This window comes from Procambarus clarkii, chromosome 66 (assembly GCF_040958095.1).
Source record: "Procambarus clarkii isolate CNS0578487 chromosome 66, FALCON_Pclarkii_2.0, whole genome shotgun sequence".
In the NCBI taxonomy this organism is placed as follows: domain Eukaryota; kingdom Metazoa; phylum Arthropoda; class Malacostraca; order Decapoda; family Cambaridae; genus Procambarus; species Procambarus clarkii.
Window position 1 is genome coordinate 27,345,896 of NC_091215.1, and position 11,858 is coordinate 27,357,753.

The 11,858-nt window shown below is 36.3% G+C and overlaps 1 protein-coding gene across 4 annotated transcripts; it reads left to right on the forward strand.

Moving 5' to 3' along the window:
* Positions 1–143: 143 nt before the first annotated feature.
* LOC123769246 (mitochondrial amidoxime-reducing component 1) lies at positions 144–7,900 on the forward strand. 4 transcript variants are annotated; one of them, XM_045760295.2, is made up of 8 exons: positions 144–203; positions 709–848; positions 1,530–1,679; positions 2,168–2,344; positions 3,605–3,776; positions 4,416–4,621; positions 6,299–6,373; positions 7,084–7,900. In XM_045760295.2, exons 2-8 carry the CDS (start codon positions 724–726, stop codon positions 7,208–7,210), a joined length of 1,032 nt encoding a protein of 343 aa, XP_045616251.2. In that variant the 5' UTR covers positions 144–203; positions 709–723; the 3' UTR covers positions 7,211–7,900. The 4 variants fall into 4 exon arrangements, with proteins under 4 accessions (XP_045616251.2, XP_045616250.2, XP_045616252.2 ...); XM_045760294.2 differs by having other exon boundaries at positions 151–203; positions 694–848; XM_045760296.2 differs by lacking the exon at positions 144–203 and adding an exon at positions 265–283.
* The last annotated feature ends 3,958 nt before the right edge of the window (positions 7,901–11,858 follow it).

Below are 11,858 nucleotides of genomic sequence, written 5' to 3' on the forward strand. Positions count from 1 at the left end.
ATTCAGGCACCCACTCATCAGACATGTGGAGACTGACTTCTGACTTTGTTACTTTATGTCCATCACATTACTTAACTTCATTTAAAAATCATATTCCTGGTAAATTGAAGATTTTAACTATTAATAGTATTATATTGTGCTCGTATCCGTTCTTCGGTGCTGTAGCTGCCCCTGACCCTTCACCAATAACAACAACATCTCTGGTAAACCTTCGCCAAAAGTTTTTTTTGTTTTAACTTAGTTTAGTTTATTTATAATGCCCTCCACACCCATTCTGTAAAATGTAATTTCAAAGATTACAGAGGCGTATAATGGGCTCTGGAACCGAGCCTCATGTTTAGCTAAGCAAGTTACAGCTTTAGTAAACCAGTTACAGAGTTTGTCAGTATACAGTACATGAGGCTGGTGGAGGCACTTATGTTTGCTGCCTTCATGGCTTTCTTTTCCGTTTTGACCCCGGCTGATACTCGATCCTTTTGATAATATTATCCCACCCCCTTTTTGGGCGTACTTCAAGTATGTTTATTGAGACAAGAAAGAATTACATCTCAAAGGGATAGAGTAGCTTAGGCTATTTCTACCCCCCTCCCCCCCCTGGACGTTCTTTGGCTTCCCACACTTGTGTATTTACATATACTATGTAATATACTATATACTGCTCTCTTGTTACACTTTAACTAATTAATTTTTAAGTTTTATATGTTTCAGGTGACAAATGCATAGATGGCAATGGGTTCAACACGCACTATAATCACAACTGCAGTAATTACTGCTGGAATTGCTTTACTTGCTTTATTATATCAAACTGTTTTTAAACGGCATCCTCAGATCAGCATGAGGCCCCGCAAGTAAGATATCTTTTATTTAAGTTTCTTTTGACTATATGCTTATTTTCAGGCAATAGCCCATTTTGTCAAATAAGGATGAGGTATAATGTAAATATACCTTAATTATGCTATATATATATGGATGAATGGTTGGTTACTGCAAAGGTAAAGCTGCCCACTTCTCAGTGCATAACATTGGAGGAGGAGGAAATTAGTGAATTACTGTATAATTAAAGATTGTCATTTCTTGAATTATCATAGATTATGTCATAGAATTATCTAATCAGGAAAAACATTCCAATGCCAAAAAAACTGCAGCATTTAGAAACAGATTGTGTAAAATCAACATGAATGAAGATGTATTATACTAATAGGATGATATAAAGTATATACCTGAGATGTGTGATTGACAAATTAGGAATTTGTGTATGTGTGATATTAAGAATAGTTAGGTAAAAAAAAAAAAACAGCAAGATAAAGCCATGAACAGAGTAAGACAGGAATGAGAGGATGCACCTAGAGGGCTGCATGAAGAAGTGTTCCAACTAATGTACAGTATCTGATTTTAAGCCACACTAAATATTTGGTTCCACTTTGTAACCTAATTACAGTATTTGTGCTGTATTATGTGTAAAGGTTATTAAGCAAATGGAAATGCTTTTTAAAAGTAATAATTTATAATATTAGCTTTGATGTGTCCAGAAACAGGAATGAAGTGAAAGATATGAAATGGGAGTGTGCTGGCAGAGTAGTGAAGATTATGATATACCCAGTGAAGTCGTGTAGTGGAATAGTTGTCGGCTCAGCTAAGACAAAATTGGTTGGCTTAGTGGATGGAGAAACTACTGACAGGTTGGTAACTTTAATGTATATAAGACTATTCAAAGTAATTAGATTATTAGAATGTAGTTTCCTCACAGTGAGGCAAGTTGCATTAATAATTATTGTACTGAAAACTAGAGTATAGGTAGACATTTTAAATACCTGTACCAGTATACAGTATTGCATATATTTTCTAATGTTAACTGATACAAATGTATATCAATGTATAGTATATTTTGGTTACTTTGTTTCTTATAGGATGATATCTTACCTGTGGTCACATGCACGGTCTTGCACAGACATTTAAATTACCTGTAAGTACATTATTAAATACCTTGAAGGAGCTCTTGAAGCACATGCCAATTCCACAACTTGATTAGTGTAATCTGTCATGGGTCCTACAGTTACTATTGTCATTATTTTGCTTCTTGTACCATATAAAGAGTTACAAGAACTTTTAGTTCAGTATTTACATTAATTTTGTATGCACTTCTGTAGTATTAGTTTTATCTTTTCAGATCTTTCATAATTTGTAACAACAAAGGAACGATGATCACTGCACGCATGATTCCATCTATAGTGCTGATACGTCCAGTTGTTGAAGACAACACTTTGACTCTTAAGTTCCCAGGCATTGAAGACTTGAAAGTTAACATCTCTGAAGTAAAAGAGAACAATAAGATAATGGCAGTGAAGTAAGTTATGTGCTGTAACCATCTTTCTCCTGTATTTACCTATTGAACTAAAGGTTAATCTTTATCTTATTCTCTACCTCTTTCCTGAGATGTATATATTTATCCAAGGCCTTTGCATATTTTCAGACTACAGTAGATACTCCATCTTATATACTACAGTATTTCACTCTCAAGTTCATTCACCTATTTGAAGAAAGTTGTTCACCCTTATGTAATGTCTGTTGTAGGTTCGTTCCCTCATAGATGTGCTCTCCAACCCATTTCCTTCTTTCAGCTCCCAGATGTAGTAATGGTAAGCTCCCAATATGTAATGGTTGCTAGCTTCCAGTGATGGTGTGTCACCTCCTCTTGCCCTTGTTTGCATTATGTTAAATTTTAGGAAGAACTGGACTTGTTTCTAGTGTATACAAAATTTTCAGTAAATGTGTCTCTCCATATATTAGAATACTTTGTTCTCTTGTCAGTTTTTATCTGATTAAAATCACTAAAAACTAGGTGCTTTGCCCTCATTTCACTTACCACTGATGCTGCTCTCTCTATGATCTTCAAACATTTTGTTGTTGCTCTCATATAGTCTTCCCTTGGCCTCTTACAGTTTGGTAGGGGTTGTGTATGACTGCCTTCGCTGATCTCGAATGCTTCTGATGAAGTCCTGTGAGTTTGCCACTTCTGACACAATTATTACCTCAAAACTTATTATATTACATAAATATCATCAGTGACCCTCTTCCAATCATCGGTTGTTAGTGCCTCAGAATTATTGTATTTCCTATCATATTTGTGAATTTCATTCCATTATTGCAATTATGTGCAGCTGCAGTTAATGTTTTGAAAAGTAGTTAAGCTAGTTTGAGCTTCCTTCTGAGTATCTGTTATCCTGGTCAGATTTATTATTATTTATTATGTTCCAGGAGGATCCCAGGTACCCCTACAAGGGTAGTGATACCCTTGTACTGTACATAACAACACTGACCATGTACTGGATATAATATTCAGTACATGGTCATCATTTCTAAGGAGAGGAAAAGTTTCTATAACATTAACATCTCTCATCCTTGGTGACGGCAGATATACTGGATATAATATCCAGTGCATGGTCAGTGTTGCCTAGGTATCGTATGTGTTCTCTCGAACTTTGATGAGCCATGAAATAGATGGTGCTATGAAAGCAGCATCATAACATGGTCAGAAAGAAGCTTATCATATGCTCAAAGTATATTTTTGTAATGATATATTAATATGAACAAAATTTATTTGTAGAGTTTGGAGCGAGGAAACCTCAGGCTTAGACTGTGGTGACGGTCCATCCAACTGGCTTCAGATGATATTAGGACGTAAATGTCATCTCTTGTACCATGCAGATCTGCCGTCACCAAGGATGAGAGATGTTAATGATATAAAAACTTTTCCTCTCCTTAGGACTGATAATCATGTAAGTTTAATAGCAATTGTTTTATGGAAACAATCAATTATCTTTGTAGCTACTGTTCCTTTAATTAGGAAAGCAAATCTGTTGAATACATTGGAGTACAGGATTACACAAGTTCTGGCTTTTGCTAATTTATTTAGTTATCAATTAAGTTCTTCAATAATAATCTTGCTTATGTTTACAGTTGTAGATAATGTAATGTAAAGGCCCATGATAAAAGATTTTAAGTTGTTATTATTATCTTTTTTTTACATTGCTAGTGTTATTTTAGCTTGCAGGCCTTAATATTATTATTATTATAATTATTATTATTTGTTTTTCATTATTATCAATATTATTATAATTTTTTATTTAATTAGTTTAGTGTTTTTAATATTTTTTATTGTTATTGTTAGTTATTTGTAATTAATTTCTTATTTACAGTATTTTTGTTTAAATTGTTATTTATTATTTTAATTGTTATTTACTACTACTGTACTGTACAATTATTACATTATCAGTGAATAAACAGTACTGTAAATATTTTTTAATTGCAGGTTCTCTCAACTTAAATATTCCTCTAAAATAATTGCTGTGTTTACTGTAATGTCTTTTTGGCAACATACCAAGAGTAGTGCTCTTGTAACTAACTTCTATTTTCAGTCCTTGTATGCTGATGAAGCTGGGTTCTTGCTCATGACCGAGGAGAGTGTTGCTGATCTTCAAGGGAGGGTGCAGTGTCAAATTGCTGCCGAGAATTTTCGACCTAATATATTGGTTAATAAAATCAGGGAACCTTATGACGAAGATGGGTGGGAGTATGTAAAAATTGGAGAGGCTGTTTTCAGACATGTCAGCCCATGTATGAGGTAGAGTATTGTATGTGTTATTAGTCTAATTTAGACTTTCTCATTACAGTGCCACTGTGCTCAGAATCACAGGCTGTTAAATGGTGGCTTTGTTCCTCATTAAGGCCACTTGAGATATGGTGGCTCTCAGGTGAATTCATATAAATAATGTACATTTTATAATGTAATGTACCTGAATGTGTGTTTTTATACAGTCAGTAACCATTGGGTAATTACAAGTACATACTGTAAATGAATGAAATGCATGAATATTTAAGCATTTAATTGTTGCTTAAATATTCATGCGTTTCATATATACCTGAAAGAAAAAATGAAGTAGAAAAGCCAGTATTGTTTAAGAGTAATTTAAAATTCAAGCATTGCATTACAGTATTTACCTGAATAAAGTAAGTACAGTACTGTAATTATCAAAAGACGGCACCAGGCTGGGACAACTATGTTTGAATTTACCTGAATATACGTGAATTTATCCGAGGATGATGAGGACAGGAAGCCAGTGGCTTGTCCAAGGTCCCTTATTGTGCCTGAGCATTTTTCCAACTGGATTTTGAACTGAGGTACTGTCTTGGCAGTTATGGCTTTGGCATATAGGTGGTTCCAAGGGTTTATAGCTCTGGATGAAAAAGCATCTTCTGTTTTTTCTCCTACACTGGCTTGCTTAGCCCTGTTAGGCCTGGTTTGCAGTGTTGTTAGTCATGGGCCCTCAATTGTTCCTTGTTTGAGAGTTCTTTCTGGGGTGATTTTGTCACTGTGATATGTAGCTTTTGCATAGTGGATCCACACTTGAACAGAATAATTAGGACTTCATCAGTTCCACCAGGGATTCTGATACAGTATATCAAGGATTTTAAAATTTTTGCTGTTGATGCCTAGCATTAGTTTTTATTGCAAATAATGGAACACATTTTTGTATATACATATATACAGTATAACCAAATAATATACAAATACAGCTAAAGCATTTTAAATATAATGGAAGGTAAAACAGTAGAATAAAGGAGTTTAGCAACAAAAGATAAAAAAAACTTGAAGATGGATTGCATAATTTTTGTTTCCCTGTGTTGACAGAATGTAGGTATACAGTACTGAATACAATACAATACATAACTAAAACTGCAAAACTCCTATACTGTGTTGCTATGTAAACCACTTATAAGCCAACCCGTTCTCGCAAATTTAATAAGTCAATATTGACTTATTAAATATGTGCATAGGTGACATACTTAACATAATAGATACCCTTAAAAAGATTCATAGAAAACACCGACCTTACCTAACCTACTTAGTATGTTAAGATAAGCATCTTATTGCTTCGTAATTACAATTATTACCTAATCTATAATAGGTATAGGTTAAGTAATAATTGTAATTACGAAGCAATAAGATGCTTATCTTAAGATACTAACAAGGTTAGGTAAGGTTGGTGTTTTCTATGAATCTTTTTAAGGGTATCTATTATGTTAAGTATATCACCTATGCACGTAGTTAATAAGTCAATATTGACTTTACGAATTTGCGAGAACGGGTTGCATAAGCAGCCTCATTTAATTACTTGCATTTTTTATTTTTTAAGCATTCCTGTTTACAAATTAAATTTGTAAATACTGTACTCTATTAGAGTAAAGAAATTAAGAACTGCTTTCTGAATTTATATACTGTATATGTATCTTTTCTCAGGTGCATCTTTACCACAATCAACCATGAAACAGGCAAGAAGGATCCCAACCAGGAGCCACTAAAAACACTTAAAACGTTAAGTGTGAAAATATTTTGTTGTACTATGGGTTGTGATATTAATTCCATGTCTGGGGTGGTGGCTCCTTTGGTAGCCACACTAGGAATTCCTTATGGTTTTGTTGTGTTAATAGAAGATGTAATATTAGTGTGAAATATGCAAGGGTCTGGTTGATACCTGTTGTGTTTAGTGTTTAGATACCTAAATGTGCTTGCCCTTGCTGTGTTATGCTTATTCAGGTTCATATTAACATACTGTACTGCACTACTCTACTCTTTGACAAAGATAACACAATGTAACAATTTTTGTTCCTGGGTGGTGGTTTTTTGATTGCTTATGCCTTCAAAGTACTACAGGTATATAAAATATAGCTTTTATTCCCTTTAAACCTTGCTTTGATCTTTGTCTGGTACAGATTGGGAAAAATGTCTTGAAGGTACTGAACTTGAATGCTACCAAATCCTAATCAAGAGCTGTGACACATTTTCATAAGTCAGTAGCCTTCAGATAACTTCAAGACATCTTCCCTAAGCTGTCTTAGGCAAAGGCCAAAGCAAATGTTGAAGGAATAATAGCCATTTTCTATACTTTGGAGGAATAAGCGCTCAGAAAATAAGACTTACAACCCAGAAACAAACATTGTTACACAGTGTATAACTTAATATGCATAATGGAATATTTTTACTTTCCCTATTTAATGATCTTATATTTTATTATTTTCAAACAGATATCGTTGCATTGGAGGAAGTAAAGATCCACATTTTGGCATATATCTTGGATTGGACCTACCTGGAGTTATCAGTGAAGGAGATGAGGTTTTTGTGACAAGAGCTGTGAAAACCACATGTTCCTAAGCATTTAAATTTAATTACACCAGCTGTGCAAGGTAATTTTGTAATTTTTAAGAATGATGGAATGAGGCACTTAAGTTTTCATGAATCACTCTTATTAGTCAATCGTTAAACTAGTTTATCTTCTAGAATCTTGATTATTCCTTTTCTCCTAAAACCTTTCTGTAAAATAAATTTTTGCAATTTAACACATCATGTTCACACATATCGTAGCTTTAACATGGATTATCAATATTTATGGAATTGTATAAAGAAATAGGAAGAATAAGAGTACCTGTATTATTTTTAATTTGTACAAAATTTTTATTTATCTTAAGTTTTACACAAAAACGAACATAAAAGTTGGTGAAGAGTTCAGAAAAAGCGTTGCTGGTGCCTACACCTCAGTCTAAGTAAATCACATCAAATTTTAGCCAACAAAAAATATAAAAAAGAAAGATGGTCTAGTTAATAATAATATAAAATTACATTGATTATCTGTTTTTTTTAATTTACTACAAAAATCTTTCAAGTTTATGAAAAGAAGCTGAGGAGCTGGCCTTGGTCATGAGGAAGCATTTTGTAGAACGCAGCGACATAAGTTACTGCTACATTTCCTCACACCTCATTTTTTTTTTCTTAATACTGAACTCATTGTTCAGAGTCTGCTTTATGTATACTTGAGAAATTAAATAAATATTGTAGTACATAAAAGTCTTATTAACCTTTAATGCATATTCACTTATGTCGGTGTTTTACCAAAGTACAGTATATATATATATACATATATACATATATGTACAGTATATAAAATTAAGAACACAAATCAAGGTCTGCTTACCTTTTTGCAGAGTCCAGGAGGGTAATTATTGAGGCGTTGAGGTTTGCACACCAGAACCCAGCTGCAGTGTATATTGAAATTATTTCATTTCCTGGTGGTTATGGGGAGAGGGTAGCATCATACCATAATGTTCACTCTCTGCCGGACAATACTAAGAGTGTTAGGAGGGCAGGCTACATGTTATCACACTATGCATAAATTATTTGTTGGATATATTTTCCTAGTGATGGCTTAAGTTAATGGCTCTGCTGAGCTTCTGTCATCAGGTACGATACCATGTACCACCAGTTGTAACACTGCACTACCTAGTGGAACACAATTAATGTAATTACACTTAGGAAATTACACTGCACCACCTGGTGGAACACATTGCACCATCTAGTGGAACATGTTGCACCGCCTTATGGAACACACTGCACTACCTAGTGGAACACACCGCACCACCTGGTGGAACACTACACTTGGTGGAACACTGCAGCACCTCAGTGAAGGGGGAATACTGGTATCAGATCAAGTGAAAGCTGCATTAGTATTAAGGTTGTGCCACACGGCAGTGGTGCACCTGCTCGTCCACCTGGTCAGGGCCGTGCCCCTACACCACGTGCACCACCTTACCTGTGGCGCTCTCCTCTCTCATGGTTTAGGCTACTCTCTAGTCTTCATTTGTGGTAATCAAGCTGGTGCTGGGTTGCTAACCCATTATGGTAATCAAGTTGGTGTTAGGCTACTAAGCCAGTACAGTAATCAAGCTGGTGCTGGGTTGCTAACCCATTATGGTAATCAAGTTGGTGTTAGGTTACTAAGCCAGTACAGTAATCAAGCTGGTGCTGGGTTGCTAACCCATTATGGTAATCAAGTTGGTGTTAGGTTACTAAGCCAGTACAGTAATCAAGCTGGTGCTAGGCTACTAAGCCAGTACAGTAATCAAGGTGGTGCTAGGCTTCTAAGCCAGTACAGTAATCAAGGTGGTGCTAGGCTTCTAAGCCAGTAGAGTAATCAAGGTGGTGCTAGGCTACTAAGCCAGTACAGTAATCAAGCTGGTGCTGGGTTGCTAACCCATTATGGTAATCAAGTTTGTGTTAGGCTCCTAAGCCAGAACAGTAATCAAGGTGGTGCTAGGCTACCAAGCCAGAACAGTAATCAAGCAGGTGTTAGGCTACTAAGCCAGTACAGTAATCAAGCTGGTACTAGGCTACCAAGCCAGAACAGTAATCAAGCAGGTGTTAGGCTACTAAGCCAGTACAGTAATCAAGCTGGTACTAGGCTACCAAGCCAGTACAGTAATCAAGCTGGTACTAGGCTACTAAGCCAGTACAGTAATCAAGCTGGTACTAGGCTACTAAGCCAGTACAGTAATCAAGCTGGTACTAGGCTACTAAGCCAGTACAGTAATCAAGCTGGTACTAGGCTACTAAGCCAGTACAGTAATCAAGCTGGTACTAGGCTACTAAGCCAGTACAGTAATCAAGCTGGTACTAGGCTACTAAGCCAGTACAGTAATCAAGCTGGTACTAGGCTACCAAGCCAGTACAGTAATCAAGCTGGTACTAGGCTACCAAGCCAGTACAGTAATCAAGCTGGTACTAGGCTACTAAGCCAGTACAGTAATCAAGCTGGTACTAGGCTACTAAGCCAGTACAGTAATCAAGCTGGTACTAGGCTACCAAGCCAGTACAGTAATCAAGGTGGTGCTAGGCTACCAAGCCAGTACAGTAATCAAGCTGGTACTAGGCTACTAAGCCAGTACAGTAATCAAGCTGGTACTAGGCTACTAAGCCAGTACAGTAATCAAGGTGGTGCTAGGCTACCAAGCCAGTACAGTAATCAAGCTGGTACTAGGCTACTAAGCCAGTACAGTAATCAAGCTGGTACTAGGTTACTAAGCCAGTACAGTAATCAAGCTGGTACTAGGCTACCAAGCCAGTACAGTAATCAAGGTGGTGCTAGGCTACCAAGCCAGTACAGTAATCAAGCTGGTACTAGGCTACTAAGCCAGTACAGTAATCAAGCTGGTACTAGGCTACTAAGCCAGTACAGTAATCAAGGTGGTGCTAGGCTACCAAGCCAGTACAGTAATCAAGCTGGTACTAGGCTACTAAGCCAGTACAGTAATCAAGCTGGTACTAGGCTACTAAGCCAGTACAGTAATCAAGCTGGTACTAGGCTACCAAGCCAGTACAGTAATCAAGCTGGTACTAGGCTACCAAGCCAGTACAGTAATCAAGCTGGTACTAGGCTACCAAGCCAGTACAGTAATCAAGCTGGTACTAGGCTACCAAGCCAGTACAGTAATCAAGCTGGTACTAGGCTACCAAGCCAGTACAGTAATCAAGCTGGTACTAGGCTACCAAGCCAGTACAGTAATCAAGCTGGTACTAGGCTACCAAGCCAGTACAGTAATCAAGCTGGTACTAGGCTACTAAGCCAGTACAGTAATCAAGCTGGTACTAGGCTACCAAGCCAGTACAGTAATCAAGCTGGTACTAGGCTACTAAGCCAGTACAGTAATCAAGCTGGTACTAGGCTACTAAGCCAGTACAGTAATCAAGCTGGTACTAGGCTACCAAGCCAGAACAGTAATCAAGCTGGTGCTAGGCTACTAAGCCAGTACAGTAATCAAGCTGGTACTAGGCTACCAAGCCAGTACAGTAATCAATCTGATGTGTTGGGCTATTAACACAGTGCAATACTCAGTTCAGACAATGAAGGTTTGGTCATAAAACATTGTCCTCATAATAATTATACTCGCCTGTTGTGTGCATTGTGGTCAAGGTTAATTAATAACTTACGTATAATACAGCTGCAGTTTGCTCAAGGATTGTATAACTTATAAAGTATAATATTCGCTATATATTATACATACAGGCTTCCTGTCCCCCGACAAAACGAATTATTTTTAAAGTACTTCCATGGTGCCAAATTAGGTGTTCATATATCACCACGAAACATTGGATATACATATATTATACAAATACAAATATTTATTCAGGTTAAGTACATATATACAAGGTAAGATACAAAAAGTTGATGGATAATTGATGGTATAGTATATAGTTGATGGTATAACTTATTAAACAAAAAACGTCGCCACAAATTTATGACGACCAAATAGCCACTGTCAAGAAGGAAGCGTCTCTGGGATATAGAATTTATATAGGTCAAGGTGAACAATAGGTAATCATAGCAACCGTCCAAATACTCCTCTCTTGATCTTTATCCAGCAAACTGTGGCACTAGATGCGAGCCTCGTCTGTAAGGCTGCAGATTCACTTGATGAACCATTACGGGCTATTCATACCCGTGCTTAAACTTTATCATCAATATGATGAACCAGTCCCACGACAACTTGCCTGTGAGCGTGTCTGGCATTGATGATGAATAATACATACACGCATGGTTCATTCACTCGCCCAGTTGTGCTTGCGAGGGTTGAGCTTCGGCTCTTTAGTCCCGCCTCACAACTGCAGGTAAATGAAGAAGCCACGAGGGAATTCATTTTTGTCAAGGGATGTGTAGATGCAACCCATGAATTGACAGTACGATTTAATACTAAGTGTAATAAGTACACTGTCTTACTGGCATAAACAGTGATTAATTGCACTTATGGGGCTGTTACATTTACCCAACTTCTTCCCCTAATTTAAATTCTCGTCACTCAGAATTTTAGGATGAAGTTTTCTATTTCAAGATGTTAAACACAAGTTTTAAATATCAAAAATTTCTTTTTCAGTTTTATTAAACAATATAGATTTTATACAAAATTTTAAAATATCCTGAGTTACTTTACAATTTTTTGATATATTTTAGTTTTGTTTTATTAGTTTTATAAAA